This window comes from Oryx dammah, unplaced genomic scaffold (assembly GCF_014754425.2).
Source record: "Oryx dammah isolate SB20612 unplaced genomic scaffold, SCBI_Odam_1.1 HiC_scaffold_25, whole genome shotgun sequence".
Lineage (NCBI taxonomy): Eukaryota > Metazoa > Chordata > Mammalia > Artiodactyla > Bovidae > Oryx > Oryx dammah.
Genome location: NW_024070209.1, coordinates 38146034 through 38163766, shown reverse-complemented (window position 1 = coordinate 38163766; position 17733 = coordinate 38146034). Strand labels below are relative to the sequence as shown.

At 46.8% G+C, this 17733-nt stretch overlaps 1 protein-coding gene across 6 annotated transcripts in view; it reads right to left on the bottom strand.

Moving 5' to 3' along the window:
* CCDC85A (coiled-coil domain containing 85A) overlaps positions 1 to 14768 on the bottom strand; it is a 224331-nt gene extending 209563 nt beyond the window's left edge. For all 6 annotated transcript variants that reach the window (XM_040224880.1, XM_040224876.1, XM_040224881.1 and 3 more), the window contains exons 1-2: positions 14436 to 14768; positions 5973 to 6927 (exon numbers count right to left, since the gene is read on the bottom strand). In XM_040224880.1, coding sequence (XP_040080814.1) covers positions 5973 to 6927; positions 14436 to 14693 — 1213 coding nt within the window. In that variant the 5' untranslated portion in view covers positions 14694 to 14768. The remainder of the gene's footprint in view (positions 1 to 5972; positions 6928 to 14435) is intronic.
* Positions 14769 to 17733: the final 2965 nt, after the last annotated feature.

The following is a 17733-nucleotide window of genomic DNA, read 5'->3' as shown; positions in this document are numbered from 1 at the left end:
AACACAAGAGAAGACTCTACACATGGACATCACCAGATGGTCGACTCCGAAATCAAACTGATTACATTCTTTGCAGCCAAAGATGGAGAAGCTCTATACATTCAGCAAAAACAAAACCAGGAGCTGACTGTGGCTCGGATCATGAACTCCTTATTGCCAAATTCAGACTGAAATTGAAGAAAGTGGAGAAAACCACTAGACCATTCAGGTATGACCTAAATCAAATCCCTTATGACTATACAGTGGAAGTGTAGATAGTTTTAAGGGACTAGATCTGATAGACAGAGTCCCTGATGAACTATGGATGGAGGTTCCTGACACTGTACAGGAGACAGGGATCAAGACCACCCCCAAGAAAAAGAAATGCTAAAAAGCAAAATGGCTCTCTGAGGAGGCCTTACAAATAGTTGTGAAAAGAAGAGAAGTGAAAAGCAAAGGAGAAAAGGAAAGATATACCCATTTGAATGCAGAGTTCCAAAGAATAGCAAGGAGAGATAAGAAAGCCTTTCTCAGCGATCAATGCAAAGAAATAGAGGAAAACCATAGAATGGGAAGGACTAGAGATCTCTTCAAGAAAATTAGAGATACCAAGAGAAATTTTCATGCAAAGATGGGCTCAATAAAGGACAGAAATGGTAGGGACCTAACAGAAGCAGAAGATATTAAGAAGAGGTGGAAAGCATACATAGAAGACCTGTACAAAAAAGATCTTCATGACCCAGATAATCACGATGGTGTGATCACTCATCTAGAGCCAGACATCCTGGAATGTGAAGTCAAGTGGGCCTTAGAAAGCATCACTACGAACAAAGCTAGTGGAGGTGATGGAATTCCAGTTGAGCTATATCAAATCCTGAAATACAACACTGTAAAAGTGCTGCACTCAATATGCCAGCAAATTTGGAAAACTCAGCAGTGGCCACTGGACTGGAAGAGGTCAGTTTTCATTCCAATCCCAAAGAAAGGCAATGCCAAAGAATGCTCAAACTATCACACAATTGCAATCATCTCACACGCTAGTAAAGTAATGCTTAAAATTCTCCAAGCCAGGCTTCAGCAATATGTGAACCGTGAACTTCCATATGTTCAAGCTGGTTTTAGAAAAGGCAGATGAACCAGAGATAAAAATTACCAACATCTGCTGGATTATCAAAAAAGCAAGAGAGTTCCAGAGAAACATCTATTTCTGCTTTATTGATTATGCCAAAGCCTTTGACTGTGTGGATCACAATAAACTGTGGAAAATTCTGAAAGAGATGGGAATACCAGACCACCTAACCTGCCTCTTGAAAAACCTGTATGCAGGTCAGGAAGCAACAGTCAGAACTGGACATGGAACAACAGACTGGTACCAAATAGGAAAAGGAGTATGTTAAGGCTGTATATTGTCACCCTGCTTATTTAGCTTATATGCAGAGAACATCATGAGAAACACTGGGCTGGAGGAAGCACAAGCTGGAATCAAGATTGCCGGGAGAAATATCAATCCCCTCAGATATGCAGATGACACCACCCTTATGGCAGAAAGTGAAGAAGAAACAAAGCACCTCTTGATGAAAGTGAAAGAGGAGAGTGGAAATGTTGGCTTAAAGCTCAACATTCAGAAAACTAAGATCATGGCATCTGGTCCCATCACTTCATGGGAAATAGATGGGGAAACAGTGGAAACAGTGTCAGACTTTATTTTGGGGGGCTCCAAAATCACTGAAGATGGTGACTGCAGCCATAAAATTAAAAGACACTTACTCCTTGGAAGGAAAGTTATGACCAACATAGACAGCATATTAAAAAGCAGAGACATTACTTTGCCAACAAAGGTCCATCTAGTCAAAGCTATGGTTTTTCCAGTAGTCATGTATGGATGTGAGAGTTGGACTATAAAGAAAGCTGAGCACCAAAGGACTGATGCTTTTGTACTGTGGTGTTGGAGAAGACTCTTTGAGAATCCCTTGGACTGTAAGGAGATTCAACTAGTCCATCCTAAAGGAGATCAGTCCTGGGTGTTCATTGGAAGGACTGATGCTGAAGCTGAAACTCCAATACTTTGGCCACCTGATGCAAAGAGCTGACTCACTGAAAAAGACTCTGATATTAGGAAAGATTGAGGGCAGGAGGAGAAGGGGACGACAGAGGATGAGATGGTTGGATGGCATCACCGACTCAATGGACATGGGTTTGGGTGGACTCTGGGAGTTGGTGATGGACAGGGAGGCCGGGCATGCTGTGGTCTATGGAGTCACAAAGAGTCAGACACGACTGAGCGACTGAACTGACCGATATCATTAAATCAAATTTATTCTTATGATAAATGCAACATGCTTTGAATAAACAGGTAGAGTATAATCGATTATATTTTTCAAAATTTCTTAAAATTGCTGTCCTATCAAAGTAAGGCTACCAAATTACCATACTGAGGCCTGAAGATCAAAAACTGTTATCGAGGTCTTTAACCCTCTTGTGTCAGCTCACACAATAGAAAATATACTCAGAGAACCTCAGTTTAAAATCAGTTCTGTAGTAGTTCTGTAACTGCTGACATTTTTCTCCCAAGACACAGTCAATTTCTATTGTCCAATGCATTCATAAGTGGTGGTCTGACTTTTTCTAAGCAAAAACAAAAGATGAATGAGAGCGATCACTCATGCTGTAATGTACCACTACTGAACAGTCAACCTTGCTTCAGAGAAACCCTGCTGGGCTCTTCCACACACAGGTTATCTCATTCCTAACAGACAAGGGCATTTTTCTGTTATTAGCATCTTTCATCTACTCATTAGTAACCTCAACAGAGAATTAGAAGCTATCTTAAAACTCAAGGTAAACCCTATAAACTGAGAGATCTGAAATGCAGGGTTCTCTTGTGGGAAAAAGCCATTAGGATGGCAGATCCCATGTGAGTTACGTGCACTGTAAGCATCCACTGGAATAAGTTAGAAGCCCCCATGCTTCTTTATCTTGATTTGAAGGCTTTAAAAAGTAGCCTTAAATGATTCGTATGTCAGAGCTTCCCCAAATTAACCTAATAATCCCACCCACCAAAAACTCAAATTTCCAACCCACACCCCCAAAGATAGCCTTAGGCTGGGGTTGTGAGGGGTGCAGGTTTTCAGTAGCTGCTGTGATCAGTCCTCTCAGTTCTGGAGTTCCAACAAAGGAAAGAACTTCCTTCTTCCCAGGCTGCCTAGGTGCTTAAGAGCTTCACTCACAACAACCTATCTTATCCAACAACCATGCACCTTGGCTAGGGGCTTCCACCTGGTCTGCTTATTAGAATCACCTGAAGGGTTCTTTTTTACAATGTGCCCACAGGACAGTGCCAGAACAAATCAATGTTCATCAGAATGTGGGGTCCATGCATCAGTGTTTTTACAAAGTCAGCCCAGTGATTTTAACCTGCAGCCAAACTGAAATTCGCTGCTCGAAAGCAGTGATTTTGAACCAGGGGCAATTTTGCTGTCTCGCTACCCCAGGAAACTTTGACAGCCGTCTGGAGATATAATCGTCACAACTAGGGATGGCTCACCAGTAGACCCGTAAGTCGGGAGTGACGCTACACCTGCCAAATCACACAAGACGACTCCCTCACAACTTTCACCTGCTTTGTGTTCAAGCAAAAACATTTAAATGCTCATCCAAAACACCCATCACTCCAACCCCACACTGAAGGACTCTGTAAATGACTCAGCAAATTTGCAATTTGGGATTTACCTCGCTCCTGATTCCTATCTGTTTATAAGCCAGAAATTCAACTAAAGTGTGTGGGGTTTAAAAATTTGAAAAGTCATGTCTTACCATCCATATAAAAAATTAATTTGTAACAGCAGGATAAACACAAGCTACCAGTGCCCAAGTTTCCAGGCTGATGATCCATAAACATCTCATCGTGCCTCTTCATTTTCCAATTAATTACTGAAATAAAAATACAATGCAAATGGACTACAAATACACTTTGGTGAGGATATCAACTGTCAGAAGATCTGTCACTTTTGAAAGAGAAAACCTGAAGTAAACAAGAAGCTATGGTTTCATTCTAAAGAATACATCTATGTTACATCAAATTTTTAACTAAATTATTTAAAAAATCTTTTTAATAATTTTCCTTTGAAATTTGTCTGAACTCAGGCAATAAGATTCCATGATGTAATGTCCTCTCAATCTAGAGACAGACCTTACTTAGCACAAATTGTTTAAAAATTGCACCTAAAGTCCCTTCTGGTAAGTTAAATCATACATTAATTAGAGAAGTTCTTTATTTAAATGAGTCCTTTTGCAAGAATTGTTTTGTAAGTGAACCACCTGCCCTTAAGTAATCTTTATTTTGGTTCAAGATACAAAATTTCTTCAAAATAGTGTGCACATTTACTTGTCATGCTAGTTAAAAAATAATCAAGAAATGGAAGTCATCAACTTTACCTTCCCATTAACCCATTACCCCCGAAGTCAAGTTTCATGGCTGATGATACATAGATTCTGTGACAGCAACACAACCAAAATATCTTTTTAAAAGACTTTCATCTCTTGAGAGAACCACACAACTGAGGCTGCCCTGCAATCAGGCCGCTCCTCCACCTCCCCAAGAAAGAGCAAGCGCAAGGGAGGGCGCCATCAGCAAAGTAAAAGCCCCCGCCAGCTAGGCGGTGGCCTCAACACCACAGTGAATTGGCTTCTCCTGGCTTCCACCTCCCAGCACACACAAATGAGAAAGCAACAGCATCTGCCCTTTCCTGCTCTTTCCAGTTCCAAATCTGTGCTTAAAATATTGGATGTAATAGAAGCCAAGCTTCAGGAGTCAATTTTCAGCACTATGAGATTAGGATGAAATGAAATCCAACAGGTAAATCCCCAAGTATAATATTGAAAATTTACCCCTTTGTGTCATTGCTAAAATTGGTGGCTTCGACCACTGCTCAGAGCTGACTGCACACAGACTCTGGGGCAGCTTTCAAATAAAGTGAAAAACCTCAGATACTGAAATTTTTTGGATGCAAAAACTCCACTTCATAAAACCAGTCATTTTAGTTCTAACTCGGCCACATGTAACATAAAAGAACACTGAGGATTTTTTTTGTTAAACAGAAAACTATTTTCTCTCGAGTTCAAAGTGGTTTCAGAACCAAGATGCAGAAAATTAAACCTCTTGCAAAAGGTTTGGAGTCAGGTTTAGGGCTGCTTCAGCAAAGGTAGTGGCTGTTAAGTTTTGGAAAGCAAAAGAATGTCCAAACACATCTGTACATTTTAAAGGGAACGTTTAAACAACCAGAAAGACGACTCACAATGTAAAAGAGCGTGCTACTCAGAATAAGTTTGAGGAACTTTGGTGAGAGGATTGGGTGGGTTTTGACTGAACTGGGAAGGAAATCATTTGACGCACTCCAGATGGAAAGAAAAGTCACAGATTCCTGCTGAAGTCCCCAACACAATGCAAAACATCCTCAAGGTAAAGTAAGGCATGTTTACAGGCACGTGGCAACCCAGTTTCATGCCATTTAAGGACATCCTAGTTCTTTTCTAGTGTTATTGTTTTTCATAATAAATACTTATTTCTTCCTGCACATAAGCTGTTAACTGGATTCAAAAAGCTTTGGTCACCTGTCTCAGCAGAGCCCTGTAGAAACTATAGGCAACTAGGAAAATGTTCAAGATACAGAAATCTTAGATTGGTTCTATTTTTATTCTCAATGACCAAGATCTCACCCTAACTACTCAGGGTCCCACAGAATTATTGTTTTCCTCTCCTTCCCCGCCGCCTCCTCCCCAACATTCTCCAGGCTACCTGAAAAATGCATAAAACAAGGACAAAGGGAGGGGGAGTAGCACACATCATAATTTGGGGGCAAATGTACGCTGCCCCTCCCCACCCACCTCCAGGCCAGCGCTCGCTGGCACCTGCACTTTCTTAGATGGCCGGCAAGCCTTTCATCATCTTAACTGTCTACAGAGTTGCCCCAGTTCCGCAGCACGTACTGACCCACCGTTCATGCCACTGTAGACATTCCGGTGATGGGCGGACACATCCTCTTGCGCCTGCCTTCGGAGGGTGCCCTCCCTGCTGCCGCTGCCGCTGCCGCCTCCTCCTCCACCCACGTGTTTGTGATCAGGGCTCCCTCCGAAATGCTGTTTGAGGTGCTCGGGGCTGGTGCCCCTGACCCTGGGGAGGTGCTCCAGGCTCCCACCAAGGGCGTGTTTCTGCAGATGCTCGGGGCTCCCTCCGCTGTGCCTGGTGTGCTCGGGGCTGCCCCCGGGCCTGTGCTTCGGGAAGTGTTCAGGGCTCCCGCTCAGCACGTGCTTGGGCAGCGTTTCCGGGCTGTTCCCTGCGTGTGGGTGCCTCTGCTGTTCTGGACTGCCCTTGCACAAGGGTTTGTGGTGCTCGGGGCTGGGGCCTTTGAGAGCTTTGGGGTGATCTGGGGTCCCGGAGGCCCTAGCTTTCTGCAGATGCTCGGGGCTGGCACTCCCGTGCTTGGAGTGTTCCGGGCTGCCCTCCGCCCTGGGTTTCTGCAGGTGCTCAGGGCTGCCGCCGCTCGCGTGGTGCTTGTGGTCGGGGCTGTCGGTGCTGCCCGTGCTCGAAGTGCTGCTGCCGTCGCCCACGTCCCGCACGTAGGGTGCTGTGGTGGCGGAGAGCTGGCACAGGCTGGCCTGACTGTCGATGGAGCAGCGGCTGCCCGCGCAGCCAGTGCCCTTCTCCTCGTCCAGCAGCACACACAGCTCCTTGAGCTCCATGTTCTCCTTCACCACCTCCTCCTGCTTCACCTCCAGCTCCTTCAGCTTCTGCAGATATAAGGCCACTTCTTTGTGCATCACCCCCGCTGTATACCGGCCCAGTCTCTGCCACTCCCGGGACACCCTCTTGCCCTTCTGCCGGTCATCATCCAGGAAACAGCAGAGGTCCCTCAGTTCCTGGTTGTCCTCCTGGAGTTTCTGGTTAATATCCTGAAAAGAGACACACAGCCATTCAAGGGAGGAATAATCGTGTATGGGCCAGGGCACCAGACTCAGACTTCCTGGGAACTGGGAGTCTGGAATGGGTGAGTTCTCTGTGATGTTAGTGAAGTCAGAAGGTGAGAGCAAGCTAAAGATGCATAGCTATCCATAAAAATAAAAATAATGGGTATTGATTATGCTCCCTGCCCTATGTTTTACTTGCATTATCTCATCTACTTCTCACCAAACCCTCAGGGGATAATGGTTATAATGGGTCTTTTACAGAATGGGAAACTGGACCTCGAAAAGCTTGACCTGTCCAAGGTCATCCAGTCAGTCTTGAGGGAGCAGCCAGTTCATTAACAGGAAATCAGTAAAAAAGAAAAAAAAAAAAAAAAGACAAGGGTCCCTACCTCACCTTCAAGGAAGAAAGATGGCTACTTGTGACCTGTGAAAGACTTAAAAGCTCTGAAGCAACAGACTTTTCATCACCGCAAACAAGAAACACAGCCTTGGTGTTCAGCCCATGACATGGGATGTGCAGCCCTGATCCCTCTCTAGGGAGCAGCATAATTGCCCTCTGGTGGTGCTTCAGTCCTACACATCTAGCCCCTTATTGCCACCCCCAACCCCCACAGGTGTCCCAGGCATCTCATGGAAACTCAAGCTCTTGTGTATTATCCAGGGTCCCCTCCCCAAATCACACCTCTCAGCACATGCCACCTCCACCCATCCTGTTTCTCTTCATAAGAATCTATAGTTGTGCCTGACACCTCCTTCTTCCTCACCTCCCATTTGCAAGCCAAACACATCTCCTGAACTCTACCTCTGAAATTTTCCTTGTCACTCCCATGCTTCAAACACTTAAAAGGGTCTCACTGCCCTTAGGATAAAGTACAAAATCCTGTAAGTCTCAAAAGGCTCCCAGTCCTCTTAACTGGCCTACTTCTCCAGCATGAATGGTGATTCCTTCATGAATATTTAGTAAACATCTATTATGTGCAAGGTATTATTAGTCCAGGTCCTAGGGAGAGATCAGCAGACACAACAAGGACATTGACTGTGGACCTTGACCTTGAAGGACCTTGACCTTCCTATGGCTTTCATTTGGTGGGAAAGATTAGCAAAAAGTATAGAACGTAATGTCATATAGTAAAAAGTGCTGGGAAAAAGACTAAAACAGGTGAAAAAATACTATCTATAAAGAGAAGGCACCTCTGCAGAGAAGGAAAACATTTGAGCAAATACCTGGGCGAAATCAAGGAGCAAACATTTGTTGAAAGAGAGAAAGGCCAGTGTAAAAGCCCTGAGACAAGTGTGGCTCAAGCTGCAGCAAGGCCAGTGGACCTAAAGCAGAATGAGCAAGAGGGGCAAAGTGAGGAAGGAGGTCTGGGAGGCGAGGTCCAAGTGGGTGGGTGCCAGGGCTAGGTAATGTGGGCCACAGGAAAATTCTGGACTGTTGATGAGCTGCGGCTCGAGGATTGACATGATGTGATTCATTCTATGAAGAATCACCAGTGTTCTGTGCAGAAAAGAGTTTGCTGGGGGATGGAAGGAGGGAGTGACTTGAAGTGAGGGAGACAGGATAGGGTGAAAGCTGGAAGACCAGCTAGGAGGCTACAAGGTAAGTCTAGGCAGAGGGAGATAATAGCGGCTGCTACCCATGGAGTCAGTGGACACAGTGAGACCATTCCTCCCCATCACGCACTGAGCCCCACCCATGCTGGCTGGTCTCAGGCCCAAGGGATGAGCCCTTCCCACTTTCACTCGATCTAAAGGAAGTCCTCTTCTATGCTGGACCCCGTCAACATCCCCTCTGTTGGGCTTTTTACAACTTCTAATCACATATGGTTGAGTGTGACCATTGGTCAAGTCTCCTTCTTCACAGGACCAGAGTCATGAGAATGGAGACCCATCTATTCCTTTCACCTCTGTGTACCCTACACACAGCACCCCCACTGTGGATACCTGAAATCAAGGAATTCAGAATTAATTGTGAAATCCCCACTTAGTCTCCATTCACACAGAGTAAAAGGGGTAGCTGTTTCTTGCAGCACCATCCTTTGGAGAGGGTGAAAGGGGGAAGCTACCTAAGATTTCCCTTGCTTCACAAAGCCTGAAAACCTCTGGTCTTGTGACTGTCAGACGATCCAGAACTAGAGGCACTCGGAGAGGGGACCTGATTCTCTCAAACTCAGACTGATTCCAACACTTTCCTTGATACTGACTAGAAAGTAAACATAAAACATCTGCCAACCATGCCTGGCACCTCCTGGCAGTCATGAGGCCTAAGGCAGGAGTGATTCTCAAGGCCTGAGGAGAAAGAGGGTCAGTGCAGCTTAGTTTTCAACTTGATTCTAGCTCCCAGCATTACCAATGGCTCTGTTTCCTTGTGTCTAATGCCCATCCAGTTCTTCTGCTCCTCAGTGCCACCTCTGACCTCAGGCCTGCTGTCTCCAAAAGCATCCCCAGGCCTCCCAGCCTTGATCTGCCCCAGCCCTTAACTTCCCTAAGTCATTCCAACTCAACTCTTCCTGGCCAGACTGATCTTCACTCTCCCTGCAGCTGACATCTCTCCTGCCTCCATCACCTCCCCCTTGCCAAGGAAAATGAAGAAACCCTTGGACCAGGCCTGAAAGGCTTTCTCCTGCCTTTCTACATTTAGCCCCCTTTAATTCTGAACCAGCCAACTAGGAACCCTGATTAGGTCTCACTTTCCAACTAGAAAAAACTAACTTGTCCTGTCTGTGAATTTGCCAAAGAGGAGAGCTTGCACTTCTAAGACTCCACCAGCCCTAGAAGAGCACCAGGTATGCAGGAGCAGCAGGTCTGAAAGAATGAATGAATGAATTTCTACTCACTGCTCAATGCCTGTAAGAAACACTCCCTAGAGCACTCATTCATTGGGCATCATTTTTTTTTTTCTTTTTTAATGTAGATGGCTTCTGGAGGGCTAGAATCCATTTCAATGTCTTTGCATATTTGATTCATCTGACTTGGTGCACTGCACACAGTGAAAGCTTAATAGGTGTTGATGGAGCAACCGACCCTTTAAAGCCCTAGGCAAGTGATCCAAACAAGACACAGCTCTAGCTACTGACAAAAGGCTTCTTATTGTTTTCTGCTAGCTCCTGCTGTGTTGGAGCCTATAGTAATAAGAGAATAAATTATCCTTTGACACGGGTGCTTTATGGAAAATCAGAAGCTGTGGATATTCTGAGAAAATAATGCTAAACAAAATCAATCTTTCTCAGCTTCAAAAATTCTTGCACATTTAGCTTAATTCTGGTATCTCACCGGAAGTTCAAGTCACGTTCTTCATCTGAATCCCCATGTGAAAATACTACCTTTTGACTATCCTACAACTATTCTGTTTTCTCCAGAACTGGGAAGTAAACAGGACTTGTGCCACCATGGGCTGCTTCCCAAATGGAGTGAAATATATACATGTGACCACTGAACAAGCTGGGGGCTAGGGGTGCTGACATCTGGCCAAGTTGAAAAGCCATGCAACTTATAGTCGGCCCTATACACACCAGATCTGCAATCACAGATTCAACCAATGGCAGATCATAGCCCTGCAGTATTTACTAGTGAAAATATCCCTCAAAAAGTGGACCTGAGCGATTCAAACCTGTGTTGCTCAAGTGTCAGAATTCTAGTTGAGGTTGAAGGGATAGGTATTGCCTCATTCAGTTTTATCAGTATCCCCTTTTTTTCATTTATTTCATGTATTCACTATTCCTTTTTTTCATTGCATGCGTGCTAAGTTGCTTCAGCCATGTCTGACTCTTTGCGACCCCATGGACTGTAGCCCACCAGGCTCCTCTGTCCATGGTATTTTCCAGGCAAGAATACTGGAGTGGGTTGCCATACCCTCCTCCAGGGGACCTGCCCAACCCAGGGATCAAACCTGCATCTCTTATGTCTCCTGCATTGGCAGGTGGGTTCTTTACCACTAGCACCACCTGGGTTCTTGCAAATATTATGTACTCTCCAATTTTTAGCTATTTCCTTTGCCTTCTAATGAATAGCTAAGCAACCAGCTTCATAATAACCTTGTGAGATAGTTTTTTCAAATCTGTCACTTTAAGATTTGGGTTATCTTTTTCAAAACAGTATTTTTTTTTTTAACATTGCAACAGGCCACTAGATGTTACCCATTTGTCTAAAGCGGGCTTTTTAAAAGACTAAATTTATAATCACTTGAAATTCACATCATCCCAAATTTCATACAGAGGGCTCTCAAGTACTGCATGTGTGTGTGCGTGCGCTCAGTCACTGAGTCATGTCCAACTTTCTTGTGACCCCATGAACTGCAGCCCGCCAGATCCTCTGTCCACGGTATTTTCCAGGCAAGAATACTGGAGTGGGTTGCCAGGGTATCTTCCCAACTCAGTGACTGAACCGCATCTTCTACATTGGCAGGGAGATTCTTTGCCACTGCACCATCAGGGAAACCCCTCAAGTACTGTAACTGAGGTTAAAGAGTTATTTTGTTGTTTTTCCATCATTGCAGGATGGGGAATTAGTGTGTTGGAGAGCAAGGAGGAAAATTTATGTGCTGGAGATAAATCCATAGAGATTCAGTTGCCCCCAACCTCCCCTGCCAAAATTCTAGGCCAGAGCCGTGTGAGTGCTGGTACATGTTCACAGAGCAGGAACATGGTTCTCAGGAATTCATCCCTTTCAACATCAGCACCCTAACCAGAATCTCCTTTCTCGAACCCCTTTTAGGAAGACGCATCCCAACCAGAGAATGTCAACCAGCCAAAAGAAAAAAAAATCAGCTTACTTGGATCATTTCATATCTGTGTGACCTTAAGAAAGCTATTGAACCTCACTGGATTTCTTTATCTGTGTATCATTTAATCTTCATCAAACTTCATGCAGAAATAATATACCCATTTAGCAGATGAAAAAAACAAAAGCTCAAAAAGGTGAGTTATTTGCCCGTGCTACCCAAATCATCAGGGCCCCAAACCTTTCACTTTCCACTGCTCCACCCTGCACTACCAAGCCAATGCTTGGACTTAGTCATAGGCCACTCAGAGGATGAGAATGTTGCTTCCATCTCCCCATGTCCACAGCCACAGTACCACCTAGTAGCCTTTAAAATATTGAGATGCAATTTCAAAGGCAGCTCACAGAAAAAGACATTAAAAAAAAAAAAGAAAGCAAAGTGTTATGGCCTTAATTACTCCAAACTTATAGTCTTCAGCTGAGAGTCCCAAACCAACAGAGGGCAAAAAATAAATTCCCTTCCTTCCAATTAAGTGAAAATAAATGTACTATTACTTATTCAGTCAATGACATTTATGGATCATGATGGTGTCTATGGAAGCTCTGAGCCGAGATGAAGAAGGGAAGGAAGATGGCTGGCCCCTTGACTGGGCTTTACCACAGCCCCGGGGGTGGGGGAGTGGGGGCCAGGGCGGCAGGATGATGTGGATGAGGAGTAGAGGCTGTGTCAGATAGCAGTAACCTGCCCCTGTCATTTCTGAACTTGGTGGACTGGTCACGAATTCCAGCCACAAGGGAGACTACTTGAGGTACAATAGCTGCTCTTAACTGACCATACAGGTATTCCTCTAAATGAGGTTACTGGAATCAAGACCAGGTCCCCCATTCCCCACACCACTTACACATAGACTTACACACACAGTCCACACAAACGGAAAGAGCTTTCAAGTATTTCTAAGCACTTATGTCAATGTTCCATACTATCAAAATCTCTAGGAAATTAATTACAAACTCTTCCAAGTCATATTATAGTTCAAGCCATAGAAGATGAAATTGGAGGATCATGAACTATACTTGGGTCCAGCTTTGCCTAGGAAACTGGGACTGATCCGGAAGATGCATATACATACACCTATGCATCGTCACCTGAGGACAATAACCACCATTTTTGCAGACAAGTCCAGAATTAAACCTTTGCCTATATTATCATAATTTATTGTCACAACCCCCAAGGTGATGGTTAGTATGATTTGCATTTTATTAATGAGTAAAATGAAGCTCTGAGAAATTAATTACCCAAGCTCACCCTCCTGGCCAAATGAGGATTCTACTGTAGATGCAAATCCACCTCTGAGATGAGCTCCCCACTACCCTGGCCTGCCTCTAATCCCCCAAGAGTCTAGTACTTAATAAATAGTCCATTAGTAATGAATTAAACCAAAAGAGAGATTAAGCCTTGGGGTTTTTCTAACTGAGATTCTCCCAACTGCACCCACTCTAGGGACCATAGGACAGTCAGCTGGAGCCTCAGGGCAGGGCCATCTCCACCTGGAGCAGGCCCAGCACCCAGGTGAGCATCTTGCCTTCTACCCCTCCCACTGCCCTTTGCCCCAGGATCCTAGAGCTGGACCGCTGAGGAAATTCGGTGAGCGTCTAGGGCCTGAGAAGCGGGGTGGGAGTGGAACGCGGACAAGGACAGCATGTGCCTGCGGGTATTTGCTCCCCAGGTTCCTTCAGTGATTTCGTTTGTGTCTGGCTTCCTATAAACAAAAGAAGAACAATGAGAGGAAGGAATACCAGGAGGCACCAGCGCAAGCAGTGAGGAAAGGAAGTTTGTGGTACACAGGGGTAGGGCGGTTCCCCACCACTCCTCTGCGGCAGCCACTGGGGCGGGCACACTGCAGGCACACTCAGAGGCTTCCAGGAGAAAAGAAACTTAGTGGGGGTTTGGGGCTTTACTGTTTTGCTTTTCTTTTGTTCTTTTCTTTCGCCTAATAGCAAAGAAAGGAAAAGCATCATTGGCTGATACTTGAGCTACCTTTTCAAATCCCTGTGCTTACCGTATTGAGTCCCTCTGCCCTTCACCCCAGGCTAGATGAACTTATAATCAAATCGGGGGCAAACGGTACGGTCGGGCAACCCCAGATGATGCCAGTCTAACTCGAGGAGAAGGACAGCATCGGAACAGGTAGAAAACAGAACGGGAAGGCAGAGGTAAGCTTCTCTGCAAGATGAGACATAGCCCAGCTCCAGGGATGGCGCCGGGCTTCACCCTGGGCGCCCCGACAGCCCCTCTCCCCTGCCCCTTTCTTCACCTTTTGCCCCATGGAGAAGTCGTGGCGCCAGAGCAACGTTATCATATCCCTCATCCCCAAGGGCGAAGACGCTCTGGACTCAACCTTTCGCTCGTTTTTTTTTTTTTTTTTCCTGCCTGGCTGTAACTTGGCTCCCCAAAGCAACGATTTTCCAGGTTTCCTGGGAAATTACAGATTCCGCGTGCCCATCGCTGACCTCCCAGCCTTTCGACATCCTTGGAGCACGCTCCTGGGGCCACAAAGGACCACCGAGCTCGACGCTAGCGCGCCCCATATGGAGAAGAGGAGGGAACCGAATGTCTCCGAAGTTTAGAAAAGTTTCCAAAGGGCTGGGGAAGGGGAGCGGGGGGTGCAGACAAGGGAGAAAGGAGCACTACCTGTTGACGGAAGGAGGGAAAGTCATCTGGCCCCACCTCCCCGGGGCGCCCAGCTCCCCGCCCTGCCGAGCTCGGCGCTCACCTTGAGCCCTCGTATCTCGCCGAGGTGCAGCTGCAGGCGGCGGTTGACCTCCCGGATGAGGTTGCTGTGGTCCAGCATCGCGCTCACCTTCTCGGCCTCCGCGCGCCGCAGGCAACGGATCAGCTCCTCCTTGCTCCACTGCAGCAGCTCCTCGTCCGACACTTTGGACAGGTCCTCCACGGCAGCGGCCGCAGACGGGCCGGCAGAGGTTGGAGGACAACTTTCCGCCGCCGATGCGCCTCCAGCCGCTTTCGACATGGTATCCGCGCGGCGGCAGGTGCGAGTGGGTGGAAAAGGCAAAGCGACTCCCGAAGACGCGGGCGCTGCGGGGCCGCCTCCGCCCACACCCCTGTGCGCTCCAGCGAGTCAGCTGCACCGCCCAGGGGCCGCTGGGTTGGGGCGGCAGGGGTCGCGCTGGACGGCCATCCTACCTCGCCATCTCCGCGCGCGCGCCCGCGCACCCCAAGGGCCGGGCAGCCACCCGCGCGCTGCGGCCAAGGCACATCCCGACTCCGCGCAGGTCCATGGTGAGGGGCGCCGGGGAGCGGGTGCCGCTCGGGGAGACACTGGGGAGCCGCAGCCCGGTTCCCCTGCCCTCTCCACCGCCCTAATTCGAGCCTGTCGCGCCCTACACTCTCGCACGCACACAACGCACACGCGCTCACTTTCTTCCCCCTTGCCCAGCTGCAGCCCCGCCTCTCTCCTAGCCTCGCAGGGGCGCGCTGGGCCCCGCGGCACCTCCGGGGCTAAGCTGGCGCCGCCGCCGCTGCTGCCCGGGTGATCCGTGCGGACGGACGGCGGCGCTTCTCCGACCGCCTTAGCTACTCCCGCCGCCGCTCCCAGGGAAGCCTAGGATTTGCAGCGCCGAGCCGAGGAGGGGTGGAGGCTGGGTGGGAAAAGGCTGGATCGGCAGGAGGAAGAGCCTGGAGCCCCGGCTGCCTGCAGCCGGCCGCACCTCCCGCGCGGGCCGGACGCAGCTGCAGCGGTTCGCTTGCCTGCTGGGATGCCGAGGCACGCTCTCCGCTGTCCCGCCGGGGAAGGCCGGGGGTGCGGCTCGTTCTGCGCCCCGGCGCGGGTGGGGCGGGAGGAGAAGTATGAGAAGACGTGACGCTCGGGCTTTGGGAGGCTCGCGGGCGCCACCGTGTGACCGAAGTTACTGCTCCCTCCGCCCCTTGCCTGCCAGGCTCGTGACCGGGCAGGAGAAACAGCTGTGAGCAAAATGAGAGCTACTTGAAGAAATTGGGGTTCAGGAAAGATGGGTGGGACGACATGAGGGTAACCGTCTGAGTATACTTTGGAGGACAGAAGAAAAGGTCGGTGGCAAAGACATAAGCGGGCTATGGGGAAGGAACGTGTAAGAAAACTTTCTAAGAAGGGGTAAAAGAGGCTTCTGGGCAATACTCTAGGGACCACACACCCTCACATTCACCAGAGCAGGCCTCTGTCTTGTCTAAAAACCCACTACTAAGTGAGAAGCTTAAAGGGAGGTTCTGGATCTTTTATATTTTTGTTTGAAAAACATCAAAGCCTTAAGGGATAAATAAAAACTCCTGCCCAGGGAGGGATTTGATTTAGCTCATATCTGAATGGTCTAGTGGTTTTCCCTACTTTCTTCAATTTAAGTCTGAATTTGGCAATAAGGAGTTCATGATCTGAGCAACAGTCAGCTCCCGGTCTTGTTTTTGCTGACTGTATAGAGCTTTTCCATCTTTGACTGCAAAGAATATAATCAATCTGATTTCAGTGTTGACCATCTGGTGATGTCCATATGTAGAGTCTTCTCGTAATGAAATCCCTTACAATATACAGTGAAAGTGGGAAATAGATTTAAGGGACTAGATCTGATAGACAGAGTGACTGATGAAGTATGGATGGAGGTTCATGACACTTTACAGGAGACAGGGATCAAGACCATCCCTAAGAAAAAGAAATGCAAAAAAGCAAAATGGCTCTCTGAGGAGGACTTAAAAATAGCTGTGAAAAGACAGGAAGTGAAAAGCAAAGGAGAAAAGGAAAGATATACCCATTTGAATGCTGAGTTCCAAAGACTAGCACAGAGAGATAAGAAAGCCTTCCTCAATGATCAGTGCAAAGAAATAGAGGAAAACAATAGAATGGAAATGACTAGAGATCTCTTCAAAAAAATTAAAGATACCAAGGGAACATTTCATGCAAAGATGGGCTCAATAAAGAACAGAAATGGTATGGACCTAACAGAAGCAGAAGATATTAAGAAGAGGTGGAAAGCATACACAGAAGAACTATACGAAAAGGATCTTCATGACCCAGATAATTACGATGGTGTGATCACTCACCTAGAGCCAGACATCCTGGAATGTGAAGTCAAGTGGGCCTTAGAAAGCATCACTATGAACAAAGCTAGTGGACATGATGGAATTTCAGTTGAGCTATATCAAATCCTGAAATACAACACTGTAAAAGTGCTGCACTCAATATGCCAGCAAATTTGGAAAACTCAGCAGTGGCCACTGGACTGGAAAAGGTCAGTTTTCACTCCAATCCCAAAGAAAGGCAATGCCAAAGAATGCTCAAATGAGCACAATTGCACTCATCTCACACGCTAGTAAAGTAATGCTCAAAATTCTCCAAGCCAGGCTTCAGCAATACGTGAACCGTGGATTTCCAGATGTTCAAGCTGGTTTTAGAAAAGGCAAAGGAACCAGAGATCAAATTGCCAACCTGTGCTGGATCATCGAAAAAGCAAGAGAGTTCCAGAAAAACATCTGTTTCTGCTTTATCGATTATGCCAAAGTCGACTGTGTGGATCACAATAAACTGTGGAAAATTCTGAAAGAGATGGGCTGGATGAAGCATAAGCTGGAATCAAGATTGCCAGGAGAAATATCAATATCCTCAGATATGCAGATGACACCACCCTTATGGCAGAAAGCAAAGAACTAAAGAGCCTCTTGATAAAAGTGAAAGAGGAGAGTGAAAAAGTTGGCTTAAAACTCAACATTCAGAAAACGAAGATCATGGCATCCGGTCCCATCACTTCATGGGAAATAGATGGGGAAACAGTGGAAACAGTGGCAGACTTTATTTTGGGGGGCTCCAAAATCACTGTAGATGGTGATTGCAGACATGAAATTAAAAGATGCTTGCTCCTTGGAAAAAAAGCTATGACCAACCTATACAGCATATTAAAAAGCAGGGACATTACTTTGCCAACAAAGGTCCGTCTAGTCAAAGCTATGGTTTTTCCAGCAGTCATGTATGGATGTGAGAGTTGGACCATACCAAAAGATGAGTGCCGAAGAATTGATGCTTTTGAGCT